Consider the following 19919-nt stretch of genomic DNA (forward strand, 5'->3'; position numbering starts at 1 on the left):
ATTTACTACTGTTCAAAGGTTTGATATGAGTTACATTATACATTTTTTTTTTAAAGAAATTACGTTTTATTCAGCAAGGATGCATTTACATTTATCAAAAGTTACAGTAAAGGCATTTATAATGTTGCAAAAGATTTATCAAAGAATCCTCAGAAAAAATCTAGCACGTTTTCCACAACTGTTTTCAACATTGATAATAAGAAGAAAAGTTTCTTGAACACAAAATCAACATAGAATTCATTTCTGAAGGTTCTAGGTTTAATTATGTCTTTAGGAGTGTAAATAATCATTACTTGGTGTGGACAGTCTGTTCCCTTTTATTCACAATGAGCTCTTCTGCTCTGTTCCCAGTGCTGCCAAGTTTGTTGAATCATTAACAGGGAGCCTCAATCCCAGCCCTCTCTCTCACACTCACACACAAACTCTTACACAATACAACTGATATAATGATGCCACAGTAATGATACCAATTAATGTAGCCCGACAGGTTGTGAGAAAGGGATGCTTTGCATTTTTCAAGATAAATTACAGAATCCCACTGGACAAAACACTCGTGTTTAATATGCAGGATTATGGCTTAACTGTAATGGTGCTCAGAATAAAGCCATTTTAAATGAGTGTCAGCGTTGAGAGTCCTCATCTGTTTTAAAGTGCCTGACTGTTAGGAGAAACAAACACTGCTCGCTCGTAGCAACATGAATCAGAGAGGAAAAGGCCTCTAAAATATCCCATTACCACACCCACAGCCACTCAGGACTGAATTATATGCCTCGTGGTGCTCTTCAGTAGCGGAAAACTTTGAGCGTAGATTTAAAATATTATAACCGCCTTTAAAAGTTTTTTTAATAATTATATTTTCCTCAGTGCCAAAAATTAGTTTGACTATTTCTGTTAAATTCTGTCTTATCAAAAAGATGCCACAAACATTAATACTGGTCATAGTATATTTTATTGTTTATAAAAATACAATATTTATGAAATGGAAAAAAAAAATGTATATATTTATTTATTGTGGCAAGTCATACTCATAAATGTATGTATGTGTGTGTGTGTGTGTGTGTGTGTGTGTGTGTGTGTATATATATATATATATATAATATAATATTTTAGGGGTGTCAACGTATTTTTTTAACGCAGATTAATCGCTTGATAAGGTTTGACCCCAACTTCTTCCCGTCATCTCAGCGCGGAAGGTTATCTATCATTGTATGATGAGGGGACAGCACCAGTGTTACCAGGGTAACGACACAAGTGGGCTATTTTGAAAATACAGTCGCGGGAAAGATTACAGAGCCGTGGTCTGCGGTTTTTTTGGGCTACTTTTATAATGTACTGCGGCCGCACAAAGTGTAGACAAATAATAATTAAAATAGATCCTTTTACTAATGTGTATTATACTTGAAATGTATCCCTGGCAACTTAAGAACGGAGGCGGTTGTAACATCACAAACAACGTGAGTTTCAGCAGAAATAAACATGACAACAGCCACTATAGATTATATAAGATAATAAACACACGATTACGATAGGATATGGTCTGTATGTGATTTTTTTTAGATGAATGTGTACATCTGAAATGCTAATTTGTGCAGCAATATAAAAGGCTATAAATAGCATATTTTAACAACAGTAAACGACCAAATTCCACATGTGATCGTAAAAGGAAGTTATTACAAACACTCGATGGTGGTTTGAAGTGAGTTCTGAGTAAAAGTGTACTATTAATCTCATAAATTGTCTTATGTAGCATGATGCTAATATTAGCTCTGATGCAGCTGCAGAACAGGTCCAATTCTTCTTCATAATGCATTTTGTCATAATACTTCACGTAAGGTCACAAGAAAATGTTTTGTTGTATTTATTTAGAAATACTTTTGATAATAGTTGGCTAAATGTATACTGGGATTGAAGCGATGTGGCTTGGTGAACGTTTTATTGCCAGTTTAAAGGCTGATAATGGCTGAATAAAAGCAAAAGAATAATGATAAAAAAACTTTCCTTAAACTAGTTTGTCATGCATTTCTTTTTCAACACATTTACAGGTAAATCCTAATATTTTAGATGTGTGATTAATCATGATTAATCACAGTCCATGACTGTGATTTAAAGCGATTCAATTTTTAATCGATTGACAGCACTAATGTCTATATGTATGTATGTGTGTGTATATATATATGTATATGTGTGTGTGTGTGTGTGTATATTATATATATATATATATATATATATATGTGTATATATATGTATATATATATGTATATATATATATATATATATATATATATATCTAGATTAATCTCACTGTAATCTTGGAATTAATCTAGATTAAAATGGCTCATTTGAATTCTGCCAAGTAGATCAGAATAAGTTCACTACTAGTAGTAAACAACTAGCAGTCATCAAGAATTTAATATTGATAATAACATTGAAGACATTGTATGATTATTCTTTAAAGATAAGATTTTAATAGTTTTAGTAGTAGTAGCCTATTACGTTCTGCCCAATGTCTTCAAGTGAAACCGAACTTTTATTTTGACGGGTTGCCGTGAGGACAGTCTTTCTCAAATGAAACGCTCGAATGCTCATGAAGTGACTCTCAGAGCAGTTCTGGAGATGTTGTTCATGTATTTATGTCCTCATTTAGTGAGACGACAGACGTTAATATCGCAGCAAGCGTCACGCGGTCTTCTGTATGAGTAGTGAACAAACCCGTGCGTCTGCGCCATACATTAACACAGAGACACACAGAAGTCATATTTAAATAGACGTTTTGCGGCTTAATATTTACAAATAGGAGTGGGAGTGTGCTCACTTGTGTGTGTGCGCTTACGTTTGTGTGTGTGCGCGTGTGTGTGTGTGTGTGTGCGAACCGGGGCGGAACTCCGCTGTGCGCGCGATACAGAGAGCGCGACCATGTAACGTAGAGACAGAAATGACTTGCCGATTTCCATTGGGAAGCTTCTTAAAATAAATTTTCCTGAAGCAAACCGGCTTCATAGCTGTGTGTATATGTGTATATATATGTGTATATATATGTGTATATATATGTATATATATATATATATATATATATATATATATATATATATATATATATATATATATATATATATATATATATATATATATATATATATATATATATATATATACATATATACACACACATATACATATATACACACACATATATACACATACATATACATATATACATACATATACATATATACACATACATATATACACACACACATACAGACGTGTGTGTGTGTGTATTAGGTGGGAATCTTCAGGCACTTCACGATCCGATGTGATCCGATTCTGGGAGTCACGATTCCATTCCAAAACGATTCTAGATCTACATATTTTCCCCAATGAATTCTTCTGCTGTGCAAATACATCTTTACAACTTTACATTTTAACCAAAATTGCAGTTTCTATACTTTTTGTTTATGGAATTTCTGTGTGTCAGTACTGCCATCTTAAAAATAGGGGTGTGAATCTTTACTGGTTTCACGATACAATTCAATTACGATTATCATTATCAACTCAATATCAAGTCACATTCTCAGTTTTCAATATTACTGCACATGGCTACATTTTCATATAAATTTTATATCAAATTTATTTTGTGCAAATTTTTTTTTTTTTTTATTATACAAGCAGGTTAGTTTTTAAAACAAATACTTATTTAAAATAAGTGTTCTTTAAGTATCCGAAAGTTTACAGACAATAGTTATGGGTTTTTCTTTTTTTTTCTCAGCATTATTGCGTTTGATTATTACTGATGAGATCATAGACAGTGGCAGCTTTAACAGGCTGCATTCAGTCTAATGCAGAGATCTATTTTGATATATCAGATGTTTTGTCCTGCTCTGAAAACATAACTGTGTGTACATCAATTTCGTATAAAAGTATTCGAAAATGAAAGTGTACTTAACCGTAGGCACAATCGAGCTTCAGGACAAACAAACACAAAGCGCACGTGAAAGTCTGTCAGTGCGCGAGTTTTGTGCATCTAGTAGTACTGCATTCCAAACAGCAGAAATGAAAGCATGTCTAAAGTTAAAACACGGCGGGTGGAAGCATACACTGTCAAGCAATGTGCACGTGTCTCACAGCGCAAATTCTGTGCAATGAAAGCCCGCCGCATCTCTAGCGTGCACACATACCATATGCGAGAGAGAGAAAAAAAAAACAAGCTCAGAACAAGAATCGTTGAAGAGAGAATCACGAATAGCGATGCATCAGAGAATCAATTTTTTTTTTTTTTTTACCCCTAGTGTATATGTGCGTGTATATATGAGTATGACTTGACATATACAATGTAAAATACAATATATACAAAATCGTAGAAAAATATTATATAAAATTAAATTAAATGTTATTTATTTCAAATTTAAACAAGAAAATTATGATTGCTCGATTGAATCATCATGAGTTTTTTATTGCGTTTATACCTGTATTATTTATCTAATTTTTTTTTTCCGCTCTTGTACAGGACTATGCCGACACAGAAATGCTGCTCTCCAGGGCCAATGTTGACCAGAAGGCTCTGCTGTCCTACGCCAGAGAAGCAGCAGATTTCTCTACCAACCATCAGCTTCCTAAGCTGGACTTTGCCATCAACCATTACGGCCAACCTGACGTCGCCATGTTTGACTTCACCTGTATGTATGCCTCAGAGAACGCAGCACTCGTCCGCCAGCGCAACGGCCATAAGCTGCTAGTAGCCCTGGTGGGGGACAGTCTTCTAGAGGTGAGTGGAAAACCAATGTGGAGGAGGGAAATAAGACTGATGTTCATGAAAGGGAGTTTGTTATTTGTTAAAGCCTACTTTAATAGAACCAGATGGTGTTTTTCCATGAAGTTCCACAAAATTGGCTTTTGCTCTTCTCCAACGTCTTCCTTTGACAAATTTCAACATCTGAAAATACATTTTCTCACATAAATCTGAAACCACCACTTCAGAAGCTGTGGTAATGAAAGCATTAAGCACTCAGTTACACTAGCTAGACCGCAACTGTAAGGGCAGTTTTTCCTCCATCTTCCAAACAGAAGGTGACTGATTTCTAATATGAAGTGTACAGCTGTTTATTCTCACTCCTTCTGTATGAGGAACACGTTGACTGATGAATATGTGTCTTTTTGTGTGTGTGTGTGTAGCCATTCTGGCCGATGGGTACTGGAATAGCAAGAGGCTTCTTGGCCGGCATGGATGCAGCGTGGATGGTGCGGAGTTGGGCTCATGGAAGCTCCCCTTTGGAGGTGCTGGCTGAAAGGTAAGACATGCTATGTACAGAATGGAATGTTGTTTGTTTTTAAAAATAGAGCTTAAGATACAGTATGCAATAATAAGGCTTTCAAAAACATGGTGGTTGTTTTCACATGTGATTGCATTTATTTCCATTATCATATGTCCAATTATTTTGATTTACGTCTGAATATTTAAACTTTTGGCATACTGTAAAAATAATACGAGTAATACCGATGTTATACCAAACACATCTAGAGTGATACAGAACTTATGATGAGGTTGACAGTGATTGTGTCTTCAAACTGAGCAGTAAACAGCTCAAGTCCCTGCAGGCCGTCATTTACTGTGGTTCTCTTTTCTTCCTGCACTGTTATTTTGCTGCATACTGCAGGGTAATTTACAGTGGTAAAGCACTTTTCAGCTTGTATGCAATAAGCAGCGTGTTTGCGGGAAGCAAAAGGGTCTCTAGGGTCTCATCTTGAGATATCACTAAAGGGAAGAACGCCAAAATGAAGGGAATTTGGGTTTGAAAACAAGCACGGCTCCTTTGGGTTTCAGGGAAAGTATCTATCGACTGCTGCCTCAGACGACACCTGAGAATGTTAGCAAGAACTTTAGCCAGTACAGCGTGGACCCAACTACACGGTACCCCAACATCAGCCTTCACCAAGTGAGACCCAACCAGGTGGGGTTATGCACATCTGACCGGTCAGAAAACCCAGCTGCAAGTTTTGTCTAAATATTTTTGCTAAATATTTGAGTAATTTAATAACACTTATAACAGACAATACAATATAATACAAAATAATTATAACAATACAATAACAGAGCAAATCTCTCTCTCTATTATACGGCTTTTGAGTAAATAAGATCATTAATTTTGTGCACATTTAATTTGCTGTCACTTTATGCACATATTGGCATTTTATCTGCCTTCTGCATGCTTTTTAGATATTGGTGATATTGGCTTTACAATATAATTGTCTGCAGGTACGGCATCTGTTAGACACCGGAGAAACCAGAGATTTGCGTGTCGACATGGAGAATGTGGTGAACTCTTCAACTCCTAAACTCACAAGAAATGGTTGGTAGATTTAGTATCACATTATAATTGCACATCAGCTGTGGATACATTAATTTTCCATATATTTATTTAGTCTTTCCCCCTTTCTATACATTGTATAGTCTCAAATGTGAATGTGTATAATTTGATTTATTTTCATCCTAGAAATTCTGCTTGAGAAGCAATTGCAAGGTAATTTTGTGGGCGACTCTAATTCGATTGCATGATGTTCTACAGACTTCTACGTTTCAACAAGCTTTGTGCAGTTTATTGTATGAGAAGTGTAACTGACATGGAATGGAAAGTTGTCTTTGAGCGCTTTAGAATTAAATGCAACTATGCACTAACAAATATTTGTGGATTTACACAAACTGAGAACTATTATCAATGCCGTCGATGTCTTGAATGTTTCATAACCTCTCAAAAAAAGGAATGAAATGCACCATGAAAGTTCTTCAGACGCTGCTCTGGTCATGTGACTAACTCCGATCCGATTGGATGTTGGCGCATTCCATTACTGAATATGCACATTCTTGCTTAGGCACCACTTGACTTTGCTTCTCCCCCCCCCCCCCCAATCAGAGTCCATCGTGCGCTCCAGTAAGCTGCTGAACTGGTGTCAAAGGCAGACGGAGGGATACAGAGGTGTCAGCGTGTCCGATCTCACCATGTCCTGGAAGAGCGGCTTGGCCCTGTGCGCGCTCATCCACCGATACAGACCAGACCTCATGTAAGTGCAGTATGCCACATGCTGATCCCAGCAAAAGCCCTGTGTTATTACGGTGCTATATTTACAGATGCAGGACTGGAGCACAAACGCTGCCGCAGAGAATCAGAGATTCAGTTCATGCAAAGAATAACAAAACTTGAATCAGAAAGGATGTGTAAGTCATATGCCCCCGCAGTGTGAGTAGACAGAAGATGAAGCAAAGTTAAAAAGAAAAATGTTTGACATTTTAGAGAGTTTTGGTGTATGATTATGAGCTTTGGACTATAATCATAATAGATGCACTCTGTACTGTAGTGTTTCCATCATTCCATTTAGACAAAAATAATTTTATAATAAATACCTTTGCACTTCTGTTCAAAAGTTTGGGGTCAGCAAGATTTTTTACACTTTTATTCAGCAAGAACACATTGACTTGATCAGAAGTGACATTTATAACATTTATTCTGTAATAGAAGACAGAAAACTAGATACAAAACAGAAGATCAGACGAGTCAAAGATTTAACAGCTTTATTGAAAGCACCTAAAAATGAAAATTCTGTCATTTACTAACCCTCATGTTATTCCAAACTTTCAGGATTTACTTTAATCTGTTGAACACAAAATAATTTTGAGGAATGTGGGTAATCAAACAGTTTCTGGTCCTCATTGATGGCCATAGTATTTTTTCCCCCCCCTACTATGGAAGTCAATTGGGACCAACAACAGCTTGGTTACTCGCATTCATCAAAACACTTTCTTTTATATTCAACCGAAGATAGAAACTCATGCAGATTTGGAACAACTTGAGAATTAGTCAATTATGTCAGAATTTTCATTTTTGTGTGAACTGTCCCTTTAAGCTGTGGAATAAGAGTCAGCAAAAACTTAAGAGTGTGCCTTCAAGTGATAATGTCATTGCTAATATTAAGTGTTTCTTCAGCTGTGGTAGTTAATTTGTCCTCACCTCATTACTTTTGATAACATATTTATAGCTTTGTTTACCATGTAGTGTTTATTTACTTGGCTTACTCATCTGTTGAGTACAGCACACTATAATAACAGTACAGCTGGGTAAGTTTCTCTTTTGCAAGAGGCCAGGAACTCGTGCTGCAGTTATTTTTACTCGGCTCAGTTACGTAGAAAAGCTGAAAGCCTCATTAGCTTTTGAGATGCACATTAGCATTATCATAACTGTCCATTAGAGCAGACGCTGAGTGACCTTTAAAAGCTTTTGCTCATGAGTTGTTTGTTATAGTCAGCTAAACTAGTCTGCGTCTGTGTTTGTAAGGCAGCATTAGTGGAGGTCTCTGAGGAAGATACCACACGCTGATAATTGCCTTCTTCAGTAGCTCAATCCAGATGCAGTAGTCCTTATGCTGTGTGTTAGTTCAGTTTTATATACATACTATAGGAATATATATTTCTGATAATGGATATAAAATAGATTGTGTGAATTGACACAATTGGTAAGTAAAATTTTAAGCAGCCGTTACTCCAGTCTTCAGTGTCACATGATCCTTCAGCTGATTCAGTGTTCAAGAAACATTTCTTATAGTTATCGTTGTTGATAGTTTTTCTGCTTAATATTTATGTGAGAACCACTATATATTATATATAATGTGTGCAATATACTATATAAAGTTTGTGATTTGTGTAAGAATATTTTGAGTGTAAAAATTTTTAATAGTGTCCAATGTTTTAAATGATATTAGACGTTTTTATTCAAGTACTAAAAACATTTTTAAAAAGGTCTCTACCGGAAGAATTTTAGAATTTTTATCATTGAATAAATTCTATATGATTTTTATCAGTACTTTTGTTGTTACTTGTATGTTTTTGTATAGTGATTGCTTATTCAGAAAATGTTATATTATTGTAAATGATGTATTGAAATGATGCCGTTAATGTTGCCATTAATATAGCCATTGTTGCTAATATGGCGTTAAAACATTAAAAAAAAAAACATCAAAGTTGTCCTAAAACTAAAACAATACCCGTTCTGGTCTTAGGACAACTTTGAACTTTTTTGATTCACTTCAAATGTTGACTACTGTATGTATAGTTCATGATAACATTTGAAATGGAAATATTTTGTAACATTATGCAACATTCTTTACTGTCACTTTTGATCAATTTAATGTCCTTGCTGAATAAAAGTATTAATTTCTTTAAAAAAAAAAAAAAGAAAAACTTACCTGAAACGTTGAATGATAGTCACTATGATGTGGATATTTTCAAATAGATCATTTTTAAACCAAGTAGTAGTTCTTTGCTAAAATGTGTTCTTTTTGATGCTGAAACAGATTTACACTAACAGATTTGCATCAATGAAGCAGCCTTTAATGACGGTTGCCAGTTTGACACAATATGAGCAACACAGACTAACTTGGGAATGCAGCAAAATTCAACTTTAAAGTTTAATGCAATGCGGCGACCAGCAGTTGGAGTCCAGACAGTGAAGCTTGTGTGATCCACAACCTTATGCAGTTGTATGCAGCAACCGAGTAATAACTGCTGCTAACAACCAAACAAAACAACTTGAATGTAGTTGTCAGTGTGAACGGCCCTTGAAAATTATGTTCAGCAGATGTTCTTGTGACATTTATGATTTAAAGATGTATTAAACTACTTTCTAAATCATGCTCTTTTTACAGTATCATTGATGCATGTGTGTTATCTGGTGTCTAACTTGCTAAATAACATGATTATGGGATATGGAGATGTCTCATGTGGCGATGTCTTATAACTGCAGTGACTTTGACTCCCTGGATGAGAAACACATGGAGAAGAACAACCAGTTGGGGTTTGACGTGGCTGAAAAAGAGTTTGGGATTTCTCCCATCATGACTGGGAAGGAGATGTCTGTTGTGGTGGAGCCTGACAAGCTCTCCATGGTGATGTACCTCAGCCAGTTCTACGAGATGTTCAAGGACACTGTGCCACCTGGTGGTAAGTTGTAGATCTACAATAATGCATCCAGAGAAACTTGCAAAACCAAAAAGGAATGTCAAGGCATTAGGAGTGTTTATGCTGTCTCTTAGCATGCAGTTCATTCATTGATTTTTAGTAATTATTATTCATATTTTTGTGTTTCAGAAAACCACAATCTGAGCCCTGAGGAGAAGGCTGCGTTGATTGCCAGCACTAAATCACCCATCTCGTTCTTCAGTAAACTGGGTCAAAGCATCGCTATCTCCCGCAAACGAAACCCCAAGGTAGTCAAGTATCTCTTTCTGATACTGCAAAATTATTGATTCTTGTGATCTCAACTTTTCCTCTCAAATCCTGTGTAGGATAAAAAAGAAAAGGAACTGGATGGACTGGGGAAAAGACGAAAGACCAGCCAGGCTGGACAATCAGAGGATGTAAGACCATATCTTGCTGGGTCAATGGATGTGCAACATTGTTGTATGTACTTGTCTAAATCCTTTCATTCCTGTTCTCCAACATCACAGGAAGAGTTGCAGAGGGTTAATCGAGACGACAGGCCCTCTATAGCTACAGCTCTAGCAGAACGTAAAATTGATTCGGCTGCAGCAGCCAACAACAACAACAAAGTGAAGTCGATGGCCACACAGCTGTTAGCGAAGTTTGAGGAGAACGCCCCGACGCAGTCCACCGGTCTCAAACGACAGGTGGGTTAGATTTTGTGTTTTTGCACAGTAGCTGCCTTAAATGACTATGGACTTTCATTTGTGAATTCTTAAAATATTAAGTGTAATAAAGCATCATCTTCAGCAACAGCTAAACTGCTTTTTTGGAGCAAAATTTGCAACACAATGTTTGTTGTTCTGCAGAAATGTCTGGCTGACTGTACCAGTGCTACTTTGTTATTATTTACATGCTATTATAGTATTTATTAATATTTTGAGTTCAGTTTTCATTTTAGTTTAATTTTGTGTTGTCATTTTTATTAGTTCTTCTATTTTTACTTTATTTTTACTTCTGTAATTTTAGTACTTTTTTTTTTTTAAGTTTTAGTTAGCAGTACCGTTAGACTGTACATTATCCCTTCAATCTGTAAAAACTATTTCATTTTAAACATAAAGTTGCAGTCCGTAACTTTTTTTGTGTTCAAAATGTACTAAATTTATACAATAAGCAGCGAGTACACCATGAATCCATTTTCCAGACTGTGTTTTTGGCTTGTCCTGAATCACTACGTTACACCTATAATAAGTGTTTATATTGGGACTATTTTAGACTGGTTTGGGTAGATACCGCTGCGGAGTAACCCCCGGTACCTGCTTGATTTGTCATAGACGTAAACAGAGAGAAGTAGCTCCGGCTACAATTTTCTTCTGCAAGACGCACGCAGTTCTGTTTATTAACCGCCAAAAGTAAAGGACTGCAGCTTTAAGTTAAAAATGAACCTTTACTTACCAGAAAATAGGCAAAATACTACATGAACATGATAACTGATTTTTGGCGGATGGTGTTAGAATATCATGTTGTGAATCAGCATTACTTTTGCAATGCAATTTATTTATGTGGGAAGCATAAAAGCTCATGTGGTTGTAAAGTCCAGGTTTGTTAAACCAAGCGAGAAGAATCCTGTCCTAAATTGTTGTTACTTGAAGGTTGAAGTGCACAGCATGCTGGGATTGTTTGAAATGATTAGGTTTATTGAGGAAAATTGATTCAGATTTATGCTGTGATCCATTCTAATGGAGTAGCCGGCAAGAATGACTGGCATGGGCAAGGATTTGGGAGCTTTTTATAGGAACTAAACACTTTGTGCTCTGCAGCAGTGTGAGGCTGATGTGTTTGACACTGTTATCTACTGGAGCCATGCAACGTAAAGGGTTATCTATATACTACCGTTCAAAAGCTTGAAGTCAGTAAGATTGTTTTTAAGAAATGAATGCATTTATTCAGAAAGAATGCAATAAATCAATCAAAAATGAGGACTGTCTTTTATAAAGTTTCTATGGATTTCTATTTGAAATAAATGTTGTTCTTTTTAACTTTCTATTCATATAAGAGTTATGAATAAAATGTATCTTGGTTTTCACAAAAATATTAAGTGGCCCAACTTGAGCAGTTTTCAACTGATGATAGCAGGAAATGCTTCCTGGAGACTGAACTAATGGCTGCTGGAATTTAAGTGTTGCCATCCCATTAATTATATTAAAATAGAAAAGTTATTTTTTTTCCACTTTAATAAAATTTAACAATATTTCTCTTTTACTGCATTTAAATCATTACTGCCTTGGTGAGCATAAAAGACTTCAAAAACAATAAAAAATCTTACTGACCCCAAGCTTTTAAACGGTAGTGTTTTTCTCAGGTGTCTGTGGTCTGACTCATGCATGGACTGACTCATTTGAATGTCTGCTCATTCATCTGTTTCCTTCTACTTCCTGCATGAATTAGTTTCAAACTCAGTCCCTGGTCACATGTTTTTAATAGTTGTTATTTTTAAGTTTTATTCATGCATTATGCATTGCACATTGCAGGTGTTTTTTCTGCAGTCAGTTCAGTCATTTACTTTCAGTTTCTCTCTGCATGCCTATCCTTATTTCTCATTTCTGTTCTTTTCCATTCTTTTTCTCACTCCAATTTGGCACTTCCTCCCTTTTCATTGGTCACTTCACCCATCACGTACGTGCGACTGGTTACAGGGGGACTCCATGCCCAATCTGGGGCTCATACTGACCCCCTCTCCGGCGGCTCCCTCTCTGAAAGAGTCAGTGCGGCTGGCTCCAGTCCCTGCATGGAGGAAGGTAAAGAGTGTAGTACAATCCCAAGTTCCCAGATTCCCATCAACCATTAACACTCGGAGTGTACCTACTTACCTTACTACTCATCCATATTTGTTATTGTCTTTGTGACTAAATTAACTGGGTCTTAACTAAGCTTGTGTTGTTGAAATTTCTTACATGTCCATTTTTCTTCATTTAGTCTTACTGCTGTTTCAAAAGCTAGTTTCTTGTCTTTTTGAGTAGCCTTAAATTTGACATGAACAAAATTGAGGTCAAAAGACCTCAAAAAGAAGAAATTGAGGTTGAAAAGATATGAATTGTGCTTGAAAAGATTCTTGTTTTGCTTGCCATACTAAATTGGTCTACCCAAAGATAGTTTTATGAACGATTTACACAGAAATTCATTCTGCACGTGTGTCATGAATTGTGACCCTGGACCACAAAACCAGTCTTAAGTGTCAATTTTTCGAAATTGAGATTTATACACAGGGTTCCCATGGGTCCTTGAAATCCTCGAAAGTTTGTGAATCTGATTAAAAATTTTCAAGGCCCTGGAAAGTTTTTGAAAATAAACAAACATAGATACAGGTCCTTGAAAATTCCATATTATTCCCTCTGGTCCGCTAATGTGTTATTTCGCCAACACTTTGTGCATACTAGCTTGCTTGATTTACGTTGCACATTTATACGTTACGTTAATTGTTTCCCACGTGAGGTACTTTGTGTTGTTCGATGCCATGACGTTCACACGCACACGAAACTACTAAGGTGGTACCTCAACGTTTCACAGACACACCGTGAAACATTGCAAAAATAGGCTGAAACCGCTGAAACGTGATGACTGGAAATGAAAATTTCAAAATATTTGGCTCACCAAAGAAGATTACAAAGAATGGCTTGCCAGAGATCCAAAGGATGTAATGTTGAATTGCTTTGCTTGTTAAGATAATGTAAAGCCATGAGGCAAGAAAAACTTAAAAGCATATTCATATATCTTAAAGGAACACTCCACTTTTTTTGGAAATAGGCTCATTCTCCAACTCCCCCAGAGTTAATAAGTTGAGTTTTACCGTTTTTGAATCCATTCAGCCGATCTCCGGGTCTGGCGATAGCACTTTTAGCATAGCTTAGCATAGATCATTGAATCCTATTAGACCAGTAGCATCGCGTTCAAAAATGACCAAAGAGTTTCGATATTTGTCCTATTTAAAACTTGACTCTTCTGTAGTTATATCGTGTAGTAAGACCGGCGGAAAATGAAAAGTTGCGATTTTCTAGTCCGATTTTGCTAGGAACTATACTCTCATTCTGGCGTAATAATCAAGGAACTTTGCTATACTATACATTATACTAATGATTTTTGGCATAAAAGAAAAATCTATCATTTTGACCTATACAGTGTATTTTTGGCTATTGCTACAAATATACCTCAGCGACTTAAGACTGGTTTTGTGGTCCAGGGTCACAATTGTTGCATACCTGGGTATCTGTCATTTAGTCATCAAAATATATCTTCCCTCAATACTAAAAGATATTGAACAGAGTATGCTTTCTTAATTCCTTCCTTTATAGTTTTGTTTGCATTTGCGTCAAACTAAATGTATGTTACCGTTGTTGAGTTCAATAAGATTTTTAAATTGTTTTTGGAAGAATTCTCTTATGCTCACCAAGGCTACATTTATTTGATCAAAAGTACAGTAAAACCAGTAATATTGTGAAATATTATTACAAATTAAAATAACTGTGTTCTGTTTTAATGAAGCAGAATTTTCAGCAGTCTTCAGTGTCACAGTGATCCTTCAGAAATCATCCTAATATGCTGATTTGGTGCTAAAGAAACATTTTTTTGTTATTATAAAAAAACAAAAACAGCATTTGAAATAGAAATCTTATATAACAAATGTCTTTTACTGGCTATTTTATCAATTAAATGCATGCTTGCTGATTACAGGTCATTACATCATAAAAAAAGTAATAATACATTAAATTAAATTAAAATACAGTACTGTCCCAAAACGTTTGAATGGTAATGCATTTACTCTTCTCTAAAGTCTATAATTGGGTTTAGTAAGATAAGTTGGCGAGCTAAGTTTGTTTCCATTTGTTTTAATGAGAGAACTGTTATATGAACATGAAGGCTTGTGCATGTGTGAGAGGGAAACATGACACCTTGAATTCATCTTTTTATGCTTGTATTCAGAGGCGCACACAGTTACAGGAGCAGATGAGTTTCCGCTATAAAGAAAGACTGAAGTGTCAAACTCTCCCCATCAAACAGGAGCAGGTACACAGCTGTAGAAAAGACGCATTGCTTTTACAGTTATCATATAGTGTCATGTGTCCTTCCTTGTGTAGTAAACAAGAAGGTACTATAGTCCCATGAGGTGATCACATAGTCTCCTGTGTACTTGTCTTCTGTTGTTAGTTTCCTGTTTGACTAGACGTGCTCATGCATTGGAGACCTAGAGGCATATCTTTCCACGCTGCGCTTTGGTGCTCTTTGTTTGCGTTTCCAGATTGATTGAGATGAATGAGCCGAACACTTTGCTTATTGTTCTGGTGCTTTGATATTCCTCGTTCTCAGATTGTAGAGGTTCAGATGTGGTTTTCATAGCTTTGTTAGACAATCCATGTGCATGGGAGGTCTGTGTGTTTGTTAAGTGTCTCTAAAGTCACTGGGTTTGATTATCAACTGTTTTTCTGGTTCTTATGGATCACTGTTTGTTCTCTAACACAACGCTCCTGTCTCTCATCACTATGGTTGTGTTTGTGTGTAGTAGGTGATTGGATGTTTGGATGGTATTATCAGGTTTTTTAATTAGAGGAGTGTGTGTGAGGTGTTGTATTTATGTGAACGGGTTTCTCCTCTCTTGTCTATTTGAAGGCCAGCAGCGGGACTGAGGTCTTGAGGAGCTGCCCTAAGAAAACCATTCTCCTTTCTTCTTCCTCACCCTCATCTTCCTCATTCTCTTCATCGTTTCTTCCACACGCACAGGTGACACTCTCCTGTCTTCCTGTACTAACCTCAGCATCTCTCACAGGGGCCGGTTTTAACAGAACGTCTCCTATTGCAGTCTCTTGAAATGAGGTTTTTGGAGGCATTCAGACTGTATGGTGCAGAGCTGTTTGTCTTGATCAATGTAGACTATTGAGCAATCCTGGCATATTCAATTTTTTTTTATACTTCAACAGTTTGATCTCTGCAAACAATTGTACAAAAAGCACAGAGAAAAAAAAATATTGATAAATGTATTGTTAAATATTGGTGTACTTCAAATACCCTTTAAGTACATGTAAGGAAAAGTAAAGACTATTTTGACACTACTATTGTTATTTGATATTCATCCATCATTTTTTATTTTTTATTTTTTTATTTATTTTTTTATAACTTCATGCTCCAAGCTTGATTCTGGCTCACATCAGTCTCTAAAATAAAATAAAACAAATATGCTGATTTGGTGCTGATTGATCAATATTTTTGTGAAAAAAAAAAATAAAATAAAAAATATATATATATATATTTATTTTATTTTTTCAGAATCTTTAGATGAAAAGGTCAACAGCATTTATTTTAAATAGAAATCTAAGGGATTATAAAGTGTAATTTTCAGCCTTTTTTGATCAATTTAATGCGTTATTAAATTGTTTATTTATTAAAACCTTGTTTTAATATTTTTAGCTGTGGTTAAATGTTATTTTTATCATACATTTATCATTCAGTCAGGCTTATCAGTTTTGGAAGTATGTAGTTGCACATCCTTACACTTGACCAATTTACCTAAACCTAAAATGGAATATTTCATGCAGTTCTGGAAACCAAAAATTTGTCATTGTTTTTATGGAGCTTGATAAAGTTGAAATTGCATTTTGGTTAGCATAATTTTAATGAAAATACTGGAATGGACCACCATGCTTTTGTTGCATTTTTGTTTCAGAAATATGGGGCTGTTACCCTTCTAGTTTTGATTGTTCGTTTAGTCTGAGATCTCCTAGCTAATGATAGGGTGGAACTGATTTATGTCTGTTCTCTGCAGCATAATGTTAACCAGTCAGAGATAAACAAGTGTAATGGTGGTGGTGATGAAGAGAATGAGATCCAGGACCCTTCAGTCTATTACAGGGTAACCATGACATCTGCATGGGGCTTCTCTCAAAACTGTTCCAAAAAAAAAAATCTTTTGAAGATTTGTAACTTCCATTACATCTTCGTGAACATGCATGCATGTGTGTTTTGATAACTACAGTTAACTTCACTAAATTTGCATAATAAACGTTATATTTATAACAATGTGTAATTTCAGTATATTTATTAATTTTTAGAATTAAAAGTACAAATGAGTGCCACAGATGTGATGTCAAAACCAAGAAAAATAATTCACCATGGGTTCCCTTGAGATTTTCCTATGGGTTTTAATGGTGGAGTTTTTCAATTTAGGAGTAAAACAAGGTCTGTGGTAAATATAAATTGATGATACTTGGATGTTTTGCTCTACAACATAAATTACATGTACTGAAAATCAAATTGTAATGTTAAAAACTAAACACAACTGTTTGTTTGTAACAAGTAACTAGGGTTTGTGACTGTGTACAGTTTACACTGTACAACAAAATGTACAAGTATAAGTTATGTTTACCACAGACAGACTATATTTCACTCATGAATTGAAAAACTCCTTTATAAAAACCCATAGGAAAATCTCAAGGTAACCCATGAAGTATTAGTCGTCTGGGGTTTGACGTCACAGCTGCAGCGCTCTACAATAAAATATCCAGATAAGATTTCAAACCCAAAAAAATTTTTCATCAGCCTTTCCGTTTACAGGAAAATAACCTGCCTAATGCGGACAAGCCAAAGCCCATTCATATCCCTAGCATTCAAGAGCGAACGGACACTCTAGTCGCTAGGTTTAAAGGCAAGTCTGACAGGAAGGACAAGCCACAGGTACTGCATTAAAAAAGCATGCTCTTAAAGGGATAGTACACCCAAAAATGAAAATTGTCATCATTTACTCACCCTCAAGGTGATCCAAACCTGTTTGAGTTTATTACTTCTAAGATATTTTGGTAAGCAAACAGTTGCTGGTGGAGTAAATTACAAAATTTAAATTTTTGGGTGAACTATCTCTTTAACTAATAGATGATGGACAATATCAGACAACTTAGTCAAGAGCACAACTAGGTTAAAGACAATAATAACACCATGTCTTGAGTTGTGGCCTTAAATTATCTTGAACATTTGCACTCAAATTTAATAGTTCTATTTTTCCCCCCTCACATCTTCCTTTGTGAAGGTTATGAAAAAGCCGTCACGGTTCTTTATTGAGCGGTGGCTTTTGACCCACGATCTCAGTCCTGAGCAACCCTTCAACCATTCTGACCCCCAGCATCAGGTAGCCCTGTCTGAGCATGGAGAGATATGCATGGACCTAACCTATGATGGTTTGAATGCTTTATACGTAACTCTACACAACTAAAAAGGTCTTTCCTAATGGATTTTATTCGCAGTATTGCACAGTGATATTCCTTGTCCTAACGTCATGACTTAAGACTGCATGTCTCTCACAGCAGAGGGAGATTTTGCTTTCTGATGATCAAGTGCCTTTACACATCCCCAGCATTCAGGAGAGAGCCGAGAGGTTAGCCTCTCAGTTTAAAGACAAACCAGCAAAGCCAAAGGTGAACTCTCAACACCGGGTGTCCTTGAAAACACACTTTTTTCTTTTTCTTTTTTTTTTTCTTTTTTTTTTAAACTGTTGATGTATTTTAACAATCTTTTGGCCTTATCACAACACAGATTTAGCAAAAATGGAGTGGAAATAGTTTCCAATTGATCATTGTTTCCAAAATGTGATCACACTCCTCAAGTGTGGTGAAATCACTGTAACATGACCTCTTGTGGCTTATTGCTTTTATAAATAACCAATAATTTCATAATGGTGGCAGCAGCGATATACATTACCTTTCAAACGTTTAGGTTGTTACTTTTTAATGTTTTTGAAAGAGGTCTGATGTGCCCAGCCCACTAAGGTTGCATTTGTTTTTTCATCAAAAATACAAATATAATATTGTGAAATGTTATTAAAATTTAAAATAATTTATGCCTTTAATGGCAAAGCTGAATTTTCAGCATCATTACTCAAGTCTTTAGTGTCACATGATCCTTTAGAAGTCATTCCAATATGCTGATTAAGTGCTCAAGAAACATTCATTATTATAATCTGTGTTGAAGTGTGTACTGTAAATTGTACACTTGCCCCATAGACTTCTATTGTAAAGACCCTGTTATTATTTTCGGGTGCTGTCAGTGAAGGTTAACTTGCACTATTCCTTTTAAGACTGTCGATTTCACGTTTTCTTTCTGCCTGTTTATCTGCCGTTCCCGTCATCTTGCCTTTACATCCCTCATCTCTCTCGATGTCCCTCTTTCAGTCTAAGAAAAAGGCGTCACACTTCTTCACAGAGCAGTGGTACAGAGCGTGTGATGTGAGCTCTGTTAGCCCTCTGCACTCTCCCAGCTCTTTCCAGCAGGTAGCAATGATGCATCTAACGACTGCTGTGTTCTGGAGTCATGTGTGCACATGGATTTGTTTCTATAACACTTTCAAATGCACTCTGTTAATGGAGATGAGCTGCCATTCTGTATATGTCTGAGGTGTCTCTCTCTAGTCTTCACGTGTGTATGTATCAGTGTGTGAAGCTGAGAATATTGAAATACAACAAAAATTGACAAGTGCTGTATGTTGCCAAACATTTTAACACTGCTGTAAGCTGGATGTGACCTATATTCATGAGCTGCATAAAAGCTATTTTTGGAAACTGATCTGCATGTTCATACAACATTGAAATATTGAAATGAATTTGAATTTAACATGCTTCAAGCATGATTGTTAAAGTCCAGGAAGAGTATTTTAGGAGATGCTGATAAATAAGCTTGCATCTACAAGTATGTTTAACAGTGTAATTTTATGTTGAAGGCTCTTGTTTTAATTAACAATTTTTCTTGGTACAACTTGACTGCTTCCTTTTGAGTTGCTTTGAGCTGAATTACACCTTGTGCCTTCTCTCGTCTACACAAATAACCATGCAAGAAAATCTGAGTTAATTATTTTTATTTTTTTTGTATTCTTTATTGTCTTGAAACACTCACATTCAAAAATTTGGGGTTAGTAAGATATTTTAAT

General features: G+C 35.8%; 1 protein-coding gene across 1 annotated transcript in view; it reads left to right on the forward strand.

Annotated features, from left to right (window-relative positions):
• The window catches only part of mical3a (microtubule associated monooxygenase, calponin and LIM domain containing 3a), a 74135-nt gene that overhangs the window by 23296 nt on the left and 30920 nt on the right, over window positions 1-19919 (forward strand). Inside the window, 18 exon segments of the mRNA XM_058751359.1 lie at window positions 4505-4762; window positions 5170-5285; window positions 5819-5945; window positions 6251-6344; window positions 6489-6515; window positions 6906-7053; window positions 9786-9982; window positions 10130-10248; window positions 10327-10398; window positions 10489-10668; window positions 12658-12759; window positions 14939-15022; window positions 15623-15733; window positions 16773-16859; window positions 17561-17680; window positions 18030-18128; window positions 18304-18414; window positions 19168-19266. Coding sequence (XP_058607342.1) covers window positions 4505-4762; window positions 5170-5285; window positions 5819-5945; window positions 6251-6344; window positions 6489-6515; window positions 6906-7053; window positions 9786-9982; window positions 10130-10248; window positions 10327-10398; window positions 10489-10668; window positions 12658-12759; window positions 14939-15022; window positions 15623-15733; window positions 16773-16859; window positions 17561-17680; window positions 18030-18128; window positions 18304-18414; window positions 19168-19266 — 2151 coding nt within the window.

The sequence above is a fragment of the Onychostoma macrolepis genome, chromosome 18, assembly GCF_012432095.1.
Source record: "Onychostoma macrolepis isolate SWU-2019 chromosome 18, ASM1243209v1, whole genome shotgun sequence".
Taxonomy (NCBI): domain Eukaryota; kingdom Metazoa; phylum Chordata; class Actinopteri; order Cypriniformes; family Cyprinidae; genus Onychostoma; species Onychostoma macrolepis.